The sequence below is a fragment of the Budorcas taxicolor genome, chromosome X, assembly GCF_023091745.1.
Source record: "Budorcas taxicolor isolate Tak-1 chromosome X, Takin1.1, whole genome shotgun sequence".
In the NCBI taxonomy this organism is placed as follows: domain Eukaryota; kingdom Metazoa; phylum Chordata; class Mammalia; order Artiodactyla; family Bovidae; genus Budorcas; species Budorcas taxicolor.
Window position 1 is genome coordinate 40,888,980 of NC_068935.1, and position 22,046 is coordinate 40,911,025.

At 43.4% G+C, this 22,046-nt stretch overlaps 1 protein-coding gene across 1 annotated transcript in view; it reads right to left on the reverse strand.

Moving 5' to 3' along the window:
• HS6ST2 (heparan sulfate 6-O-sulfotransferase 2) overlaps positions 1-22,046 on the reverse strand; it is a 373,559-nt gene that overhangs the window by 35,108 nt on the left and 316,405 nt on the right. The window contains exon 4 of the mRNA XM_052663595.1: positions 7,269-7,355. Within this exon, the coding sequence (XP_052519555.1) occupies positions 7,269-7,355 (87 nt within the window). The remainder of the gene's footprint in view (positions 1-7,268; positions 7,356-22,046) is intronic.

Below are 22,046 nucleotides of genomic sequence, written 5' to 3' on the forward strand. Positions count from 1 at the left end.
TAACTTACATAATTGCCCTAAATGTAAAATCAAAATCATAAAATATCTAGAAGGAAACATAGATGAAAACTCCTGTGGGACTTCTCTGGTGGTCCAATGGCTAAGACTTCATGCTCCCAGTACAGGGGGCCCAGGTTCGAACCCTGGTCAGGGAACTAGATCCTATGTGCCACAACTAATAGTTTGCAAGCAGCAACTAAAGATTCCATAATGTCTCAAGGAAGATCAAAGATCCCACATGCTGCAACCAAGACCCAGTGCAGCCAAATAAATAAATACAAATAGATATTAAAATAATAATAAATAAATACACTTGCTTTCTCCCCAGAAGGCAGGTCATAGTTTAAAAAAAAAAAACAAATTTGCATTTTTGGGTCTGGCAAATATTTCTTAAATACACTACCAAAATCATAATCCAGAAAAGAAAAAAAATGAAAATTGGATTTCAACAAATTAAAAATTTCTTCTCTACCTTTAAATGCTTCTACACTCCAGATTTTTAGCCAGTGTTGGATTCACAGTAATTATTTGGCTAGCACTGTGTTTCCATACTCTCTTAGAGTTTGCAGCTCTTCTACTGCAAACCATAGTGGGCCATGCTTGATTGGTTATTTGTGTGAAAAACAACAGCTTCGGCCTAGAGGCATTAGAAGATGCCATTGATTTAAGCTCTGTAATTCCTTGAGGTCAGAAAGAACTGAGCCCAAAGTAAAAAATATTGAGGTATAAGGGCAAGATGGAGTACTGATAGATAGATGGGTGGGGGAGGAGGGAGGAAGGGATGGAGGGAGGGAGAAAGAGTTCCAGAGAGAGAGAGAGAGAGAGACTGTGATGGAGAGACAGAGATTTGTTACTTGGAGGAAAGTGGAGGAGTTCTGTTGAACATCGCCCTTCCTTGCATCCCTAGGCCTTCTCAAGTGAGACAGAGGAGTGGAATTCCAGCCAGCACCTGGAAAGTGGATGTAACCTGAGCTCCACCAGAGCAGTGCCAATGAGAGTTCTCAACCATGTAGCCACAGAGGAAAAAGAAGAGTTATCGAGGACCCCTGTTCTAGAGAGCAGCATGCGGAGTCCATGATTTTGTGTGGCAGGTGAGAAGGGAGAAAAATGACTTCTCCCTTCTAAAGGCTCATGAGCAGAGCCCTCTTCTTGACTAAGCTGGAGAACCAGGAGCAGTCAGATCCTTAGGGGGGTTTTATTAACATGATGGTAGTTAGTATATTAACCATCACAGAGATGCGGTGGTGTATCTACTAGGAACTATTTCCATGACTGGACTATTTCTTCCTGGATGGTCCAGGACTTTCTTGTCTCAATCTATGGGCATGATGTATGTATTGCTAGCGGTGCTGAGGCTTCTGCTTCCCCATTTCTGGAGCTGGCAAAGCAGATAACCAGAGCTCTTATTTGGTCAGGATCATACTGGCCAAGTCACATTGTCCCCAACTGCAGTACTTTGGCAGCTGAAGCAAGCATAATCACTAGTTGACATTTATTAAACAGTTGCCATGTGCCAGACACTAGAAGAGCCTTACTTAGATTATGATAATTTTATCCTCACAATAGCCCAATGAGGTAGGTACAAAGTTAATCAGTGATAGAGCCAGGATTCACATCCAGGTGCATCTGACTCCATAGCTGATGTCCTTTCAAACACACACAAGACTGCATGACTGTTTTATTTAAGGAGCTCTTTGAACAGCCCCATCTACAGTTGGTTGGCACTAGGTGAAAGCTCAAAGTATGCCAAACCTATGTGCTATTGACCCCTTGTTATTAAAAGTCCTTTTCAAATGTTTTAATTAGCTTCCTGCCCTATTAATAAGTGTACCTTCTTGGATAGATTTGACCTTTTTGTTGTGACCAAAGGTCTTGCACTATCCTGGATGTGGGATATTGGAGGAAAAAGGCAATTAGGCTACAAATGTCCTGATTTTCGGGCACACTCCACTCCATGTTGTTCTTAGAAATACATTCTGACATCAGCTTATGTCTCTGTCATTTGTCTTTTTCTACAAAGGAGCAACAGCAGAGAGGGAGGGGCAGGGAGGGTAGGTGGAGAGAAAAAGTGAGTGAGTGAGTTTGGGGCTTTGGTTTTCTACAAACCTTTGTGATATTAGACTTAGCCTAATAGCTAAACTAAGGCATTACTGACATCATCATTGCATCGAACTATAGCGATGATTTGAAAAGTTAAATACTTGGCCATTTGATTGGTGTACTCATACAGCATACCACAATTTTGAAGTGAAACTATACACACACACACACACACTTTCATACAGAGAGGCAAAACTAGAGGTTTTGGCGGTAGTCACAGCCTACTGTTTTAGAAGAAATACATGGCTCTCAATGAGAGGAAATGACATAATCATGAGATCATAGTACACAGGACTTGGACACTAGTAATCCACCTGCAAACAACTCAATCTGAACATAGAACTGCACCACACTGAATCCACACAGAACAACCAAGACTTTGCCTCTTCATTCTAAAGCAGGAAAGTTTTCCATTTGGGTCCTGCCAATGAAAACCAAAGAACTGGTGTGTTTATTTATGAAGCTATCTGCTCCTGACTGTGCTCATCTAGTGACTGCTGAAAGAGGCCTGTTCATTATGAGACAGTTTGGCAAAAACAGGTTGCAGTCACTCTTCCTGTGGTATCTGCTACCAGGATTGGCTCTGGATAGATGTGTCCAGTGAGCAGGTGTGACTTAACCGTCTCAGATTCCCCTTCTGTCCTCCCTTTCCTCCATTTTAGCATCCTTCCTTCCCTCTCCAGTTTCCTTCATTTAAGCTGACATTTATGGAACTGAATCCAACATTTATGGTATCTTTTACCAGGCACCATGCTTGGGTGCTCTGCCCTGGTCCTGTAATATTCATGTCCTCCACTAGTATTTGCAAATTGAACTTGGTCCTTGTCTTTCCATACCCTGTGTCTATGTGAAAAACATCTCAGGCTGAGAGGACTGATTGATATTCAGCATCATCTGTAACTGCCTACAATCTAATTTTTAAATTGATGCCTCTGAATATTACACACACACACACACACACACACACACACACCCTCAGCCTTGGTTGACTGACTTGAGTAAAAACAGCTATAGTAATCTACAAGTTCTCTTTATTGCTTTCTTGATGAAGGGGTGTGTTAAAGGCTCAAGATAGCTCAACAGTAATACTGAGAAAGGGTAACTGTCTAAACACAACTAGAATATGGTACTTTGGAGAAACAGTGAAGTATTTGAAAAGTGCATGCTATTTCGTTTCGTCATCACTACTGCTACATTTTTTTTTTAATGGAATGGTTTCAATTTCTCCCCAAGGTCTCCATTTTCATGGAGGCTGACAGAATCCACAAATATGGGTATGGCGGTGTATGGAGGGCATAGCACTCAGCTGGACATCCTGAGACTATGCTCCAAGCCTTGAGGGTGTGATTAACCAAAGTGCCTTGCTATCTGGGAGAACTGCAGCATACGCTGAAGTAGAAAGAGCACAGGACAAGTATTAGAATACCAGGATTCTAGGCTGACATCTGCTGATTAGATGCGTGACTCCTGGAAAGTGACTGACTCTTCTTGAGCCCTTATCTGATCAAACAAAAGGGTTGGTTTCATGTGACATGTGAACATGTTCTGATACAAACAGAAAATTTATAACAGCTCCTGTGGTTTCATGCATGCTCAGCCTTGATGGTTTAAGTGCTTGTTGGGAATAACCCAATGGATCGGCAAAGGGATTGTCTGTGGCCTGATGCATCGGACAGAATAACAGACTCACATTAGCAGAGGGAACTAAATTAAATATGGCAGCCTGGTCTGTTTGGTCTCTGATCAACCTCTGCCAAACCTATGCTTCCTGATCTCCGTGGTATGGCTCTGCAACTGCTTTTTATTTTCTTGTTCTGTCATTTTGGCTCATTGTTAGCATAGAATAAACTGCATATACCTCCCTGAAAGTCATTGCCAGGGTAGTCTGGCTCTGCTGCTCAGACATATCCCATTCCATCTGTTCCTCCCTGAAACAGAGGGCTGGCTACCCAGCTTCAGATGCAGGCAATAAAATTGAGCAAGCAGAATGACACAACTTTTAAGCTGTAGGTTTCTTAACCTAATAAGCCTGCTATACTGCATGTCGGTTGGCCCCAAATGAATTGAGGTTGGGAAAAAAGACACAACTGGTCATTCAGTTTTAGCTTTGACCTCATTCACAACTCTCACTCATTTTCATCAACATGAGAGGATTCTGTCCATCTTAGTGATTAATTTGCATTTTCCTCTTCTGCCCTTGCCTTGCCACATGGGAGATAAATGGAGACAATTAAAGGATTCAAGGGTCACTTCTCAGAAGCCTTCATTGATATCCGCACATGATGTCTTCTCCACCTGGACCTCGGCGTTGGTTGGGGTGACTCTGTTGGGTCCACCAATGGAGGCTCTGTGACTGCTTCTCTGTGGGTACCACACTGCCATCCTCTGTTCTCTGCGAAGACTGTGAGTTCCTTGAGGGCACCTATTGTATCTTATATCTGTCTCTGTGGCCCAGGGTCTAGCACAAGGGCACAGTGTCAAAGTTTGATAGATTTTAGTGATGATTATTACTATTATTGGTGCTAAGGAAGGGTTATGCCAAAATTGTTCATTGGAAGACCCCATATAAGCATACAATATCCTCTCCAGGCCTCCATTTCCTCGTATATCAAATGGAAATAATAATAGTGCCTACTTCATGAGCTTTTGGTAGGTGAGAATTAATGAGACAGAATGTATCAAGTGCTGGGGGACAGAGGTTGGCCCATATCACCCACTCAGCACATACTGGTCGTCATTATTTGGGGTCGTGAGGTATATTTGAGGCAGCTTAACTTGTCTTCAAAAGAGAGGAGGCCAATTACTTTTCAGAGAAGAACACACCTTCTATCTCCCAGCCTGTATCTGGCCTCAAAATAGCACAGAGGAACTCTTAAAAACTGCTCCATGTCTCCCTGTTATTACGTCAAATAATATGAGAAAAGCCAGCAGAACAACACCCATGCCAGATGCTGACTATTGTGAAAAGGCACCATGGGGAAAACCCCGGGGCTGGGGCAGAAACCCACCTAGCTCCCTCCTTCCCCACCACACTCCCCCCAAATCCAGGAAATAACCACTCTCTCTGACCAATAATAACATGTGTTCCTAAACATTGACAGACATTGTTTTGTTCTAGAACGTGTGGGAAAATGACACCCCCCCACCAGATAGTCTCACCATATTCATGGAAGGTCAGTACTGCTGCTGTTGACAAAAATTTTCTGAGAAGGAGAAAATGTACAGAGAAAGAGTTAAAAAAAAACAACAACAAACTTCCTGCCAACTGATGGGAGATAAGAGAACCTGAAACATAGCCTTGAAGAGAATACTGTCTATTGGAGAACTTTTTATTCTTCATCAATAACCCTCCCCCCCAAAGAATGAAGAATTGACAAGAACACACACAGTCTGGGTGTCACATACACGAGAGACAAAAGACACCTAGCTCAGAATGTGCAGGAAGGGAGGCCCTCACCATGGCAGAAGCTTGGGAGCTGCCCAGATCCAGCAAGTGGGCTATAAGATCGTGTTTATCTACTTAAGAACGTATTTATGCTGGCCTCTATGTTAACAACTCGGGAATGGTATTAGGTACGCGTTCCCTATGTCATCTGAACTCCAATTCTACCAACTGCTCTTTTGTGGCTCACTGAGACTCTTCACTCACAAGGTAAGAGTCTGGGTTCCCACAAAGCCTAAAGACACAAAACAAGGCTCTTTCAAAGCACAACAGCAATCACAAGTATCCCTAATTATACATCAGGGTCTAATAAATGGAGACCGTGCCCTGCAGTTGTCAGCAGGACAGGTGTGTACAAGATACCCAGACAGGGCCTGCCATTTCTGCAACCATGGAGTTCAGAGTGATTCTCCAATGCCATCTCTGTTACCTGTGGGCACATGCTGACGATGAATTGGGACTAATTTGGAAACAGCTGCTGGAGGGTGTGTGCATCAATTCCCTTCCTTCATAATTTATACAGCATTTTGATTGTGGTGTTCAGCGATAAATAACTGAAATGAGTTCTAACTGCTCTGAGAGGCCATCTTATGTCTTCACCACTGCTTTTGATATTCTCCAGGATAGCACACATTCAACTTTATATGCAAACCTGAAATGGTATTCAGGAGAAAAAGAGGGGGAAAAAGGCATCCAATAGATCTTGCACTTTGGGAATTGAAAATAAGATCAAACTGCAGCATTTATGGCCCAATGCTGAATACATAAGATATGTGACCGTTACAAATTCACCTTTCGTAGCAAAGCTGTGCTCTTGTAGTGACATAGCTTATTGCTAGATTAGAGCTTTTAGCATGATGAAGGCATCTTTCATCTTCTCCTGGATGCGGGCTGGGTGCTCCTTCGGGCTGTATTTCTGCCTGTCACAATGCCCGACAGCGCTGAGACAGAGGGCTTACAAGAAGAGGACCCGAGTCATTCACCAAAGGGCTGCAGCCACTTTCAAAAGGGAGCACCTACTTGGAGATATCTTATCTGCAAGAGATCACACTCTCTCCAATTGCCGTGCTCTGCTAAAGCCAGAGAGAGGTCAGCCAACATTGTTTCATGGAATCAACCCAAAGAGCAAATCTAACATCCCAAATATTCAGCCAATCCAAGTTTTTGGCAATACCAAAAAGACAGTTTCCGGTAGGTCACAGTACAGGTCAGTCCACAGGAAAAGAATACACATATCATGTACATCAGTGATATGGCCACAATGTACACGCACTTAAACCAGGCCAGTTATGGAATGGCTTTCCAGATTCTTCTAAATCCACCCCAAATCTTAGTGTATGGATCAGACAGATTTTCATGGATTTTACAAATCATAAAATGATTGATCAGTGCCGCTGCTTCTCCTTTCTTCACTTTTTGAGAAGTACAGTTCAAATCTTGCATTGCTCTAAGTCCTTGGCCGTCGTCACAATCAGCCCTAAAAGCTCTCTTTCCAAAGTCACCTCCTGACGCTCCCCTCTCTCTCTTCTCCTTTCTTTAGTCTTTCGTGCACCCAACATTCCTGACACCTGCCTCACTCATTTAAATTCCCCAGTGACTAACCCAAAGTGAAGCCCACAGAAGGCATTCCACAAATCTCTGAATGAATATGAATGAATGACAAAATGAGGACAGCACATGGCTTTGTGACAGCAATGTCAGATGCATGGGGGCACTTTTCACTTACTTCCCATTCTTAGATGTGTTCCGGGCCTTTGCGGATGATGGAGAGTTGGCGCCTGGAGTAGTGTTTGGAGAACCCTGTTTATCCTTACTATACCCACAGAAAGAATAGAAAAAGATATACAACCATGACCACAGAGACAAAAATGAATTAGTCATTTCATTTCTCTCATTTCGTTTAAAGATTTTCAAGGTGCCTCTCTTGATCTCTCAATCTGTGTGTGTGTGTGTGTCTCTCTGTCTCTCTCATCTGTCAAAATAAAGCATGATCTTATCCAGAGCTGCCCTTCAAAGGTAAAGAGAGTGGGGACCATTGGTCAAATTCAAAGAACGCTATTCTTCTGACATTCAAAGCTTCAGCTGGTGGATGCCATTCATGATAGCACCACAGCCCAGGGCCCCAGGGAGGCTCTGGCCAAAAAAAAAAAAAAAAAAAAAAGTCTTTAACATAAAATCCTTTATTTGTCTCTGGGTTCTCTGTACTTCGAGTTCAGTTCTGAAGCTGCTGACTTGTGAAGTATGTGGATGCCAAATGACTTCTAAAAGTCTTTGGGAGATACTATCAGATGAATTAATAATTCTCACTCATAATGTTAGCATAGGAAGGCCGTGAATCCAGATATTCTTTCAGGAGAGGCACCACCTGCTTCATGAGTAATTGAATTTAAATCTCCACCTTCAATAACTCCACAGCTTATGTCAAACCTTGGAAACAATTACGAAATAAATCACTAGGAAGGTCTGCTTAATCTCATCAGGTTAATAAACGCAAACAAATTAATCACTGGAAAGTAAACAAAGAGGGATAATTGATTGGAGGCTTCTTGATTACTTTATTCTATTTTCTTTATCAAACTATTTTTACCATTATCTTCAATTCAGCTGCTCTGCCTTGAAATTATTACTTTACTTCATCTTCAGATTTCCATGGAAACCAATGCAAAGCCCTTTTCCCCACTTGATGATGTGTGGAATTATTTATCCTGATTTTATCAGAAAGATTTTTTTTTTGTTAGTAAAGATCTACGTCAGCATAACCTTTTATGGAAAGTCAAGGTAAAAAAGAAAAATGCATAGCTTGGCTTTCAGTGAGTATAATAGAGCCTTCCAAAGGCACAGAATATTGTCTGAGAGAATGTCAAAGAGCTTTCCAGATATTTATGAATCTTTTAAGTACATCAGAAATAGGTCTCTACAAAGAGCTGTATTTAAATGTGGGGTGAGGTGGGGTTGGGGGGTCACAAAAGATATTCTGCCTCGCATCCATCAGCTTTAAGTGACTCCATGGATGTGATTGGAACAAGAGATAACCATGGATTCCCCGTGATAGAAACTGCCTGCCATGCAGGAGACCTGGGTTCAATCCCTGGATCCAGAAGAGCTGTTGGAGGAGAGCATGGCTACCACTCCAATATTCTTGCCTGGAGAATCCCATACACAGAGGAGCCTGGTGGGCTACAGTCCATAGGATCACGAGTCAGACATGACTTAGCAACTAATACTCCCAGGAACTGCCAAGGCAATCCAGAAGTGTGTGGGCAAAGGGCTAAAAAGACAGATAGCAAAAGTTCTAGCAGGTAGGATTGTGTCCAGGAGGGCCTCGAAACAGTTCTTTGAAGTGGGGTCACCGAGGTGAGCTTCAATCCTTCTGCTAGAGTGAGTGGCTCTGGACAGCGGCCACATAGTCCGTCTCAGAGGAGGTGTCAGAAGTCCACTGAGACAGTGCTGAAGAACTCATGCAGCGCTGCTCCTGCCTGTCCATGCTGACTTCCTGGCAAAGAACTTCTTAACCATCCCTGGACCATACCAGCTACCACTGGCATTCAGAACCTCGCTCAGAAATGAAGTGATAACACTATTGGACAAAAGATTGGAACGCAGAAGAATTCTAAACTGTCTCTTCCAGAAGGCTGCTGCTGTGTCATGTGAGGGATGAAATATGCTGTGTGTTGCAAAATTCAACCAGGTCTCAATTCCACACTCTGCTCACTGGCCACTGAGTCTTCCTCTGCCCAGCCTCTCATTCAAACAGAAGGCAGTGGGAAACTTTGCTAAAAACCTTTGGAAACAAAGACCCTTTTGATCTTGCAGGCTGCTAGGCTCAGAGGAGGTGGTCATTTAGCACCCTGTTCCCCCAAGTCACGAAGTTCATGCATTCTTGTTCTTTTGAATAAAAGACACCCATCCCCACTGCTGTAGTCCCAAATCTTTTTGCCTTTTTATACTGTTCATGGGGGTTCTCGCGGCAAGAATACTAGAATGCTGGTAAAGATTGAAGGCAAAAGAAGAAGGCAGCAGAGGATGAGATGGTTGGATAGCATCACTGCTTCAATGGACATGAACTTGAGCAAACTTCGGGAGATAGTGAGGGACATGGAGGCCTGGCGTGCTGCAGTCCAAGGGGTCACAAAGAGTCGGACAGAACTTAGCAACTGAACAACAACTACAAATTCCCAAAGCTGTGCGTTGGGAGCCAAGGCTCCTTTAAAATCGTGACAAGTGACCATGTTTAAGGTCAATGCAGGGCACCACAGGACATCAGGAAAAGCTGTCAGCTGCTTTATTATTGTTAACTGCTGCTCTGGAGGTGGGGGTGGTGGTCCTGGAGCAGTTGTCCTTTAAGTGATGGAAATAAGGACTCCTCTGACCTACTGCCAAATCCTGCAAGTGTAGATTGGAGGGGGAATAAACACAAATACTTTCTCAGGAAAATTGCAGATGGAAGGCAAGGCACCAAGACTAGGGGTGAAAGTAATCAAAAATTCAAAATATTTGTTTCATGCCAGCAGCAGAGATCCACTGACAGGGGCAAAAGGGAAAGGGAAAGTGAAAGTCACTCAGTGGTGTGTGACTGTGACCCCATGCGCTGCCACCCACCAGGCTCCTCTGTTCATGGGGTTCTCCAGGTAAGAATACTGGAGCAGGTAGCCATTCCCTTCTTCAGGGGACCTTCCTGACCCAGCGATCGAACCCAGGTCTCCTGCATTGCAGGAGGATTCTTTACCAGCTGAGCCACCAGGGAAGCCCCAAATGGCTTCCAAAGTGGCAAAATGAACCTGAAAGTGGGGGAGGGACGAGCAGAACAGTGGCAGGCTTGGATCCTTGGAGTTTAATTTTGTAGATGTATCAGTACTAAGGGCTGTTGTATAGAAAGGCTGGCCGAACATTGAGGGGAAAGAGCCATCATTCTTCCTCAAAGTTCCAAGCTAGGTAGGTAAGTCTGGACAAGATGCTATGATTTTGAAACTTTGAGAAAGAAAGACCCTGAGTTTTTCAGAAGCAATCCAAGAAAGAGAAAGACAAAATCCTGCAACTGCAAACTGAGAGCCTCAGAGATCTGGAAAAACATGGGTGGACAACCCAAAGGATACTGACCATGGAAGGAAACATCTGGTAATCCCAAGGGCTTACAGGAATAAGTCCTGCCTGCTTTTAGGCTTTATGGGTGGTAACTTGGGGTATATGAGGTTCTAGAGGGCTGCCTGAGATTACAGCCAGTTTCCAATTTACACTTCTGGAACAAGAGCATTCCAGCCATCATTATTTTGTCTGTCTCTAGACCACTTGTCAGCCCTTTTGACTTCCATCTCCTCTTTGGATCTTAAAAGCTACGGCCCGAAATCCCAGAGGGCATGGATCCAGGCTTCTCCTACTCAGGAGTAAGCTATCTTCTTCAGAGGGTAAGATTCTTTCCTCTTTCCCTCCCAATCCAGCCTCCTCAAAGACGTATGAACACAATTCCAGGTGAGCTCCTGATAGGAAAATGTAATGGATGGCAGCCCTCTCTCTGTCTGCTTGGTTGGCTGTCCATCAAATAGCAAATAAAACATTTTCCACAGGCTCCACAAATGTCTCCACCACCAGAAAAGTGGGGAAAAAAATCCTGCAATATTATGCACATTGTATTCAGGTGGGAAAACTATGACTAACCCAACTCTTCAGCATTTTCAAAGTGTTTCGGATTGAATAATTAGATGCTGAAATGGCATCCAGTGTACTTCACCCCAAATGGCAATCAGATCCACTCCAACCTGGATTTTTTGTAGGTCAGAGAGGTATTTGAGGGAGAAGAACCTAGCAGTTCAAACATCCTTGACTCACTTTCTTGGTGGGTGGCATACAGCAACTTCTGCATTTCTTATAGTACTTTGTAAGCTGTTTTTGAAATTAATTCATCTCAGATCTATGAGAAATAGTTGTGTTGCTCTAAGTACAACAACACTGAAATTTTAAAAATGAAATTTCAGGGTCCTAGGAAATTGAAATACTATTTCAGAAGGGGAGTTGGGCTATAATACTCATTGTCTACTATCTTTTATTTGGCACTTAGCATGTGGTACCTGTAGACCTACAGTGTGGTTTATATTTTACTGTTTTTCTGTCTCTGCAACTAGCTCTTAAGAGGACGCTTCAGAAACATTTGTTAAACAAATAAATGAAAAGTCTGCATTTTGGCTCAGTGGAAGAGTTCTGTGATTGATTATTGATGTCTGGCACCAGTGTGAGAGAAGGAAGTGGTGACATACCAATCCCATATGTTCCATCCCTAAAGAAGAATGGTCTGGGAAAACTGGATTCCAGTTACTGATGGTTGATCATCATGTGAAATCACAGACTCTTAGACTGAAGATAACCCGGGCTCCAGGAACTTGGGCAAACTGAGGAAAACAGTGAAATATGGCTCCAGGACTAATCTTCTATGTCCATGTGTGGGCCTGAGAGTTGCTTCTTTGTAAATCACATAGCCCCTTATAGATCTTAACATCTGCTAGAGAATGGAGTCTGGTGTTCTCCAGACAGGCACTGCTATCATGACAACAGTCAGCAACTGGGCGGTGCCCAAACATGCATATGGCTCTTTTTTATCTTTCTGCCATTTTTCTGACAGGCTCACCTTTTCACTCCAAGCTCCTGCCACCTTTAGCATCAGGGAGGGAGAGATGGTCAGGAATTCCGGCCTGGGCTCGGTCCTGCGAGCCTATCTTCCACCATAAATTCAGCCTAAACACCAGTGGAAGCTTTATTGCATTTGTATGGCTTTCAGTGTTTTTCCAGTGTGTGTTCTTCTAAGTGGTAACAGAAATGAAACCCAAGCTGTTCTTCAGGGGTTACTTCAGGTCTCTCTTGGGAAATGGTAGCTACTCTTTGCTCCCTAGAAATGACCCTCAGCTCCTTAGAGCTCCCAGGAAAAGGAGCTGTGCTTAAAAAATACAGACTCTACCAAAGATAGAAGCTCTCATTTAGTATTCTTTCCAAAAGGTGCTTGAGTCCCCTCTACAGCCTATCACCCTACCACGTGGTTGTCATTTGCAGCCCTTTAAATCATGATTGTTTCCCCATGAAAGCCTGCTTTTCTATTTTCTAAGAGGCTCACATTGCTGAAGTATTTTTGCCCTTGTCCTGCTACTGAGCAAGATGCCTCTTCAAATATTGATTTCCTTTAATTAGAGCTGATGAGGCTTCTTCATTTCATTTTTTTTTGTCTTTCTAGGTTATGTCCTGAGTGCTTTTCTTTCTTGGCTCCAAACTTTTTCATTTTCTTCTACCCGAAGTGTCTAAAGGAGAGTCTATACCTCTTTAAAGCATCCTCTTTTCATGATCTATGATTTCTGTTAATCATCAAGCAAAAAAAGTTCAGTTCTCTAAGCTGTGCTTTCCTTCAGCTTCCTCCCCTAGGTTCCCTTTGCTTAACTATGGGCAATGACTGAGGGTCTTGAAATAAGAGAAAAGCTCATCTTTATTGCTGTGAAGCCCGGTGTGGGTGTGATCTCTTAGAAGCAACCTCAGGCGTTCAAAGCACTTACTCAGAAATCTTGCATTCTAATCCTGGCTGCCAGGAAGGCATATGACTTGCTTGTGTCTTAGGATCATCATCTCTAAAGTGGAGGGCATTCAGCTGATCAGGCAAACCATTCACACAGAAGTTCACAATTACTTTACTCTGCAATTGCAGAGCTCTTGGCAAAGGCACCTGGGACACTTGCATTATCTTGCTCTCTCCCCCTCCATGAACTTCTCACTCTCACAACTCACCACAGGGGCATTGGGGAGCAAGAAGCTTATAGATTATCGTTGCTGCTTTGCTCTCTTCACCTCTTGACACCTGCTGTTTCTGCCCAGGGAAAGCGGTTGCATCCCTGAATGCCTCACTGGGATCAAGAAAGAACATTAGTCACTTCCTAAATTAAACTATCTCTTCATCTCGGCTGGCTATTCACCTAAGTCTTTACCAAGGGCTTGGATATTGGCTACAGACTGTCAGAGAGGCCACTGGAACTGTGTCCTACCACTACTGAATTCACATCTAGTCCTGGGCTACTCCATCAGATAGGGGATTGAGAAGCAAAAAAATAATAATAGTTCTGGTGTTGGATGGTTTAGGGTGATTGAGATCTGAAATATGATGGGAGCTTGGACCAGAATGATCATTATGGGGATGGAAAGAAGGAAATGACTGAACTTCAGAAGTGACTCCATCTGGAGAATGAGAATAAAGTCTTCAAGAAAGCTGATGAGAAGGTTGGAAGCTGAATGCCTGAAAAGATAGAGGTGCCAGTGAAAGAGACAGATTAGTTGGGAGGGGCATCTGGGCCGGAGAGGAAGATGATGGATTTGGTCAGGAGCCTAGCGAGTTGGGGAGTTGATGGACAGTGTCTAGCAGGCAATTAGAGCGATGGCACTGCAGCTCAAGAATAAAGACAGGGTCAGATGTGCAGTCATCTCTCCCACGTGAGAGTCAAGGTGGTGATGGGACTGCGATACGTTGTGATTAATGAGTGGATGTTTGGGATGAGGGACAGCCTGGACCACAATCTGCTTTCTTCCACCCCCGTTTGTGATAATTTACAAGTGGGTTACAAAGTCTTATATTCCAGGAGATATAAGTGAACTGTGCCAGTTCGCTTAGTCATATAGAGTTCAATGCTCAAGTTAATGAGAAACTGCAGCCCTGGAGCCTTCTGCAGGCCACTGATTTTCTTCATCCTGCGCCTACAGACTGCTTGTCCTCATCCTCTTAGCCCAGCCAGACTGCTTACAGGTCACAAGGGGAGAGGTGGGTGGCATCACTGTCCATCCATTCCCATAACAACAACACCTGACAAAGTACCTCCCAGGCTGCTGTCACCTTGGTATAAGGAGGGCAGCCTGGCAGAGAAGCAAAACGCAGCTTTAAACTTTGGCTTCACTTGCAGCTCACATCTCTTCCTCTTTGCTCCCGTCTTCCAAGGCCTTACCTAAAAGGTAGGCCCTTTTCTGCTCCAGCGTCTCGAGAGATATCCCACTTTCCCTCTTGAGCCTTGAAAGGGGAGGAGAGTTGGTGATGGACAGGGAGGCCTGGTGTGCTGCGATTCATGGGGTCGCAAAGAGTCGGACACGACTGAGCGACTGAACTGAACTGAACCTTACAACAGTGGCTTCAAGACTTGGATGTCAGCATTACCTGGAGAACTTGTAAAACCCAGATGGCTGGGTCAGACCCCCAGTCTCTGATTTAGCAGGTTGAGGAAGTTCCCAGGTGATCTGACATAGCCGGCCTATGGAGCACATTTTGAGAGCCAGTACCTCATGGCTTCTTGGCCTTTGGGCTAAGATCAGGAGGGCAGAACCACTGCCTCACAAGACACATGAGAAAGCCACACTCAGTAGCCATCGAGGGGTTACAATCCGCCATATGCATTGGCTCTGTTTTCCAGGCAACACGATTAGACTCTTCTGGATGAAACGTCTCTGCCACCCTGCTGTGCTGCTCCTGAGTCAGGAAAGAGGCAGACACAAAGGGCTGCTGACGTCCAGCCCTGGAGAAGGTTGTCTTTCCTGACGAAGTGGCAATTACTGCAAACACCACAGAGTGGAGCTCAGAGCAGGGGAGAGAAAAATTGGATCTGACAGCATTAATTGAGCTTGAAGTTTTATTTACTGAAAATGATCTGGCGTAATTAAAAATTGACAACTGGAGTCTAGCTGGTGAGCATTATACATTAGGGAGTCCCTAAGAGGAGGCCAGAAAAGTCTCAATGAACTTTTAGGAAAAGCCAAAGAGGCCAATTACCGTGGCAGGAATTAGCACACAGAGAAAAAAGAGAAGTCCATTCATTTCTTCGGAAGTGTGATTCTGACTTTATACTTCAGAATGACATGAACCAAGGCTGTTGCCAGTGGGGCAGGCAGGAACCGATCATTTCCTTTTTCTTGGTGAACAATTACTTTGTTTTGACTTTCTACTAACTCTGTTCTTACAGTATTTTCAAGAATGCTCACTCTGCCTGCATGTTATATATTAAATTGTTTGAGGACAATGGAGGTAAACTGTGTTCCTATCTGTTCATAAAGTTAATTTCTTGAGATATTCATCATACAGAAGGTTTTCAATACCTGCTGACTGCTAAGCATCCTGATAAACGTGGCTTCTGACATATGTTTGTTGAATAGAACAGACTAACCCATATGAAGTTAGAGGTTTGGTAACAGACTCATGTGCCTTTCATTTGTTGTTCAAATGACTATGCCAGACTGCACTGTAGGCTTTCAAACATGATAAGACTGTTGCAGTGCCATTTCTCGGCCCCAGTGCCCACAGATACGAACTTAAGCAGACTAAAACCAGCAGGAGTCAGCACTTTGGAGAATGGCATTGCCAAATGAACTGAAGGCAACTCCGAAGTTGTGGGAAGAGGATGGGTGCTGGATCAGACAGATGTGGGGTCTCCTTCTGTCGCTGTAATAGCTGGAGGATCTTGGACAGCTTGGGTGATGGAGGCAGGGTCGCTCCTGCCTAACCAAGGCCTCTGATCTTAACAGTGGGGATTCAGGGTATCAATTCTCTAGCTATGTGTTGGAATTCAAAGCCAAGAGCATTCAAATATACTTTTGTGGCTGAACTCCACATCTTAAGAGCTTTCTAAAGGGGTGATTGTATTCAAGCTTTTAAAGTGCAGCTGGCTTCCCAGGTGGTGCTAGTGGTAAAGAACCCACCTGCCAATGCAGGAGATTTAAGAGACACAGGTCGGGGAGATCCCTGGAAGGAGGGCATGGCAACCCACTCCAGTATTCTTGCCTGGAGAATCCCATGGACAGAGGAGCAAAGGGTCGGACACGACTGAAGCAACTTGGCACACAGCACACACAAGGTGCTGATTGTATTCAACATGTAAAACTGCAGCTGGCTCCTTAGAAATACAGTGGAAGGGCCATGTCCACAAGGTGTTGAAAGTGTTTTCTGGAGTAGTTAGGAAAGAAAAGTTCTCGCAACTCTGCTCTAGAATGTCTCTTTATAGCACTGTATCTGTAAACCAAAGGTTTTCACACATTTCTCTTCATTTATATTGAAAAGGACAGCTGAAGACTCCAAAATATTTCCATTTTCAAACTGCTCAAGCATCACCCATTCAGGGATCACATATCTGTGTGAACGCATGCTGTTTCTAAGTAGGGGCTCTTTTACCAATGTCATCTGTTCTATGATGCATATAGGCAACTTCTGACTTGCTTTTCTGAGTGAAATCCAATAATCAGCTTCTTTCTGTTGTGTTCCAATTTGGAAACCTGAGCATTATTCTACTGTGTATGTTCGTGGAAGATTAAAACACTAAAAAATCATGGAAACAAATCTTGTTCTCCATCGCTCATTAATCACTGTTATATGCTAGGTTTTGCATAATTTATAATAATATACTTCTTTCCACGAATATGAGTGTTTAATAACAGTCTAGTCTGACACAGAACACTTAGCTAAGCCAAAGATTAAGTTGAAGGCTCTTTATTGAACATACCCCACTCCAGGCAAGGGAAAGACTCAGAAATATGGAGCTAGAAGGCTCCTCAGAGAGAAGAAAGTAAGGTTCAGAGAGGAGAATGGATGGACCCAAGGGAGATATCCAAGGAGGGACATTGAATTAATGATAGAATTTGGCTGGCACCTGGCACACTGGGCCAGCGCCCCTACAGAATCCAGACCAAGGCAGGAAGGCTTGGGCCCAGAGGAGGTAAACATGAATGAACTGTGGCTCTATTTGCCAAAATAAGTAGTACAAGAAGCAGGGTGGGGAGGAAATCTTTGAGAGTGGGGAGAGTATGTGGAAGGAGATGAGAGGTTCAATTTGGGGTTATGTTGAGATTTATGTGCCTGTGGGGCACAAACTGACAACTGGATCTATGGTTGCAAAGCTTAGTTACATATACCTCAGCTGGAGAATGGTCTCCAGAGATTTTGGAGTCTTCAGCATACTGGTGGTATTTGAAAATCTTAAAGAAGAAGAGGTTAGACAGGGAGAGTATGTAGAATGAGAAAAGAAGAGCCTGGGAAGAAGATTAAGAAGAAAAATCCAGAATGGAGAAAGCAGGCTCATGCAAACCAAAGGAGAAACTGCATCTGGAAGCATGGATGTTGCAATCATAAGAGATGCATTTGCTGATAGTAAGATAGCCTCGCCTTTTGGGTTTCCACCTGCTCCATGTTGCTTTCTCCTAGCGCACTTTTCTAATTAGTTGTGGTATAGCATCGGTTATGCTGTCCTTTATAATGCCAAGAGTATTTGATAGAGGAGAAGCCTTCTTGATCACATGCAAACTGTTCTCATCAATTGCTGAAGGGAAGCATCTTGTGCCAAACAAGTCCATAATTTTCAGCTTTAGACATATTTTTTCAGTCTGTCTTCATTTATCGAAACAAAAGTCAACAAAAACAGAAACTGTTTTAGTGCCTTATCTAGATGAAGCAACTGTATGAAAGTTTATACAAATATAGTTATAATCTCCTTAAGAGCACTAGTCTGCTTTTCATTATTGTTCCTGTTGTTTCCTCTATTATGTACAAAATCAGAAATGGGCCTTAGCGTTCCCCCCTTGGCTTTAAAAGGAAATCTTGACTCTGGAATAATCAGAATTTAAGTCAACCATATGGCAAGACCCACATGTTTTACACTTGGGAAGGCCTGGGCTTCCTGGGAATCCTGATAGCATCTCTGTCACCTCTTTGTAACATAGGTTCTGTGCTTTGAAATAATGGCCCTCTAGTTCAAGACAGCAACTAAACAGTCAATTTACTATTAACAAATTCTTTAAACCTATACAAACTGGGTGTCCGTATATTTCTCCACAGCAAACACTGAAATCACAATGGAAGATCTCACTGTCTGGGAGCACTTCTTGGCTTAGGGAAAATGGAGGCATGGAGAGATAGAAAACGACAGTGATAAAAACATGAAAGGCACAAATGAAGCTTATTACTGTAAAAGTCTAACCCAATGTTCATAACAGCAATATTTATAGTAGCCTGGACATGGAAGCAACCTAAATGTCCATCAATGGAGGAATGGATACAATGGAATATTACTCAGTCATAAAAGAGAATGAAATTGGGTCATTTGTATTGATGTGGATGGACCTAAAGCCTGTCATACAGAGTGAAGTCAGAAAGAGAAAAATATCGTATATTAATGCAAATTTGTGGAACCTAGAAAACTGATATAGATGAACTGATTTGCAAGGCAGAAATAGAGATACAGATGTGTAGACAAATGTAAGGATTCCAAGGCGGGGAAGGTGGGACGGGATGAACTGGGAGGTTGGGATTGAGTACATACACATACAGTACTATGTATGAAATAAATAACTAATGAGAACCTGTTGTATACCACATGAAACTCTGCTCAATGTTCTGTGGTGACCTACTGTGCTGTGCTGTGCTTTGTCGCTCAGTCGTGTCCGACTCTTTGCGACCCCGCCAGGCTCCTCTGTCCGTGGGGATTCTCCAGGCAAGAATACTGGAGTGGCTTGCCATGCCCTCCTCCAGGGGATCTTCCCAACCCAAGTCTCCCGTATTGCAGGAGGATTCTTTACCGTGTGAGCCACCAGGAAAGCCCGGTGGTGACCAAAGGAAATCCAAAAAAGAGGGGATATATGTATACGGATAGCTGATTTACTTTGCTGTACAGCAGAAAGTAACAACACTGTGAAGCAAGTATATTCAATTAAAAATAAATAAATAAATAAATGAAGCAAAGAACAAAGTCCTTGTGAAAAACGTCCTCTGTACTTGCCAGGAACAAGGGCGATTGGGAGATCTTCCCTACTATGGGAAGATCCTGCCTTCTTCCTTACTTCCCTCAACCTTGTGAGAAAATGACTGCCTTCACTCTGTTATTGATGCTGCCTATGAAGGGATGCCAAGAATGTTAAACCATATTAAGCCACTTCCAGATCCCTCAATGGGGAATAGATGGGTCAGAACACCCTAGCAATGGGTTGTAAAGAATGACTCCAGATATGCTCTGAAGGGCCAGAACCTTCCTTGGAGTTCAAGAATGTCAGTTAATCACCATGCTCTTGGGAAATAGACCAGTTCTTCAGACTTCATCTGGAAGGGGTAGGAGGGACCCTGGAAAGTAGCATAGTAGATTCCAAAAAGGGAAAACAGAGTTGACACTTAAAGGGAAACAAGATGGTATTTCTCTCAGGGAAATCCACAATGGGGAGGAGAGGCACCCAGATAGATACATAAAAGGGATACGAAAGATCCTTTGTGGTTTGGGGCAAAAGAAATGTGTTTTCTAAAGCCGTTCCATGCTTCTCCTGGGACTCTTAGAATTATGGATTTTGTGACCTGTCTGCTCTATGCTAATTGTGTTTTCCTTTTATTTTTCTCAGTGTGATTTATTAATGTTACCTTTGATATTCTCAGCTTGTCTGAGGCTTGTGGGAGGGTCATTCAGCATGAAAGTGACAGAAACTCAAGAGGGAGCTGAAACCCCAGAAGCCAAGTGTGACCCTCTTAATCTCAAAAAGTTTTGCTGCTCTTTCTTTCTTTGAAGTCTCCCTCAGGAGCTCTTGTTCTACTCATTTCTTATAGGCCTGGCTAGGACTGCTGTTTAAATTAAGGGGACATAGCCTTTACCGCTGGCTTGCCAGGATGTCAAAACTGAGCCAGACCTTGTCAACGCATATTGTCCAACTGCCTATGGTTCCAGAGCAAGATTATCCATGGCCCATGTGAGACCATGAACTCCAGGGACCCAATAGCTTGCAGGCCTGGGCCCTGACCCATCCAATTTTGGTTTCTGGGCACAGTATAGAGTCTGTTTTCCTGGGCAACATCTTTTCTGGAACAGACTGTCCCTTTCAATAAATGAGCAGATAGACCGGAGTCAATTTTTAATTCTGTCAATTGATGGCCATAAACTGAAAGTCAAGGAGAGCACCAACAACAGCAATCCTAGTATCAGTAGTTGCCACAGGGCAGCGATGTCCATGCTGAAAGGTTCTGGTTTAAGTGGAACTTTCATTCTTGGCAGTTTTATACAACTGGCTCCAGAGGTAAGAAAAAAACAGGGAGGTGAACACTGCTTTATGTACCCTTGCCACTTTTTCTGATATTTGCAGGCATCTAGAATTATGATGAAAGATTTATATAGGGGAAAAGCATCAAAGCTAGGGTGGAAATAAGGGCTGTGACTAACAGAAACACAGTTTATTGCAAGAAGCCCAAGGTCAGAGTTAGTAGCATGGGCCACAGAGAATGCAGGTTGGTGTTCGACCATCGCAGGCTAGGCCACAAAATTTTTTTGTCGTTTATAACCAACCACTATCCTAAATTAAAACTAGCTTCTCCTAAGGTACACCTATAATATGACCCTGGGAGAAAAACTAGATCAAGAAAAATATTTTAAAAAGGGAGAGAGACTCATTCTCAAAATCTTGGACAGGATGATTTTTGAAATTGAGTTTCAGGAGCTCTGAGTTTCCTAGCAACCAAGGTCATAAGGGAAACAAGTTGGATAACAGCATTCTCAACTTGTGATAAAAAGGAAGGGTAACATTTTGTCAGGGGAGTCAAACTTACTCCTGGTGTTGAGTCTAAGAAGCACAAATTTCTTTGGAAATACAGGAGTGTTTCTAGAGGACAGTGTCTTATATAGACCTTTTAAAAAGTCAAGTTGAGAGGAATATAATTTCCAGACTGTAAGATTATCCATGTTTAGCAGCTGAGGAGGTCATGTTAGAAGGTAAGCCAGTGGTGGCAGCCACACCACATTAGCTTAGCCGCCTGCAAGTGGCTGCCACTGGCTTACCTTCTTGTTGACCTAACCAGATACTGGGGGAGAGGGAGGAAAACGGAGAGACAAGAATTTGAACATGGACCCTAGACTAGCGGTTACCCAAATCACCGGCTTACTGGACTGCAGAAAAGATAGATCCCATTGAGTCATCTGTGTCATGGCTATGCTTCCCTAGTACAGCTCAACTGCCCGGATCCTGCCCCCACCTCAGCAGCTGTATCTGCTGTTGACATCCTTCTCGGAGCCAGGGAGACAGCCAAAATCTGCAGAGAAGCCCTTCTTCCAATTTCCCTTGGGTTTCTTCCTTTGTTCAAGATGCCTAAGGCATTGCTCTCCTGTCAAACTCTATCACCCATTCTCTTTCATCCTTACCTCCCCTTTCTATCGGCAATTCTCATCCTATGCCTCCTATCAGTTCCTCAGGGCAGGGCACTGGCTCATCACCTGAACTGCAAATCTAATGATCTGATGCACTTTGCAGGTTCAGAGACCACTTTTTTTCTTTATTGCTCATAGCTTACCAAGGAACAGAGTACGGAAACAGATATCTTTCCCCAAAGGCATACTCCCATTTAATCAAAGAAGACACAAAAAGGCACCAGGGCAAACAAAAAGGCTCCCTCTTTCCAGACCTTAACAAATTAAAACCCACATTAATTAATTCTCTGGCCTTTTAATTGTTCCTGGATTAAATATACTAAGGTGATTTTTCATTCCAGCCCAGGTTT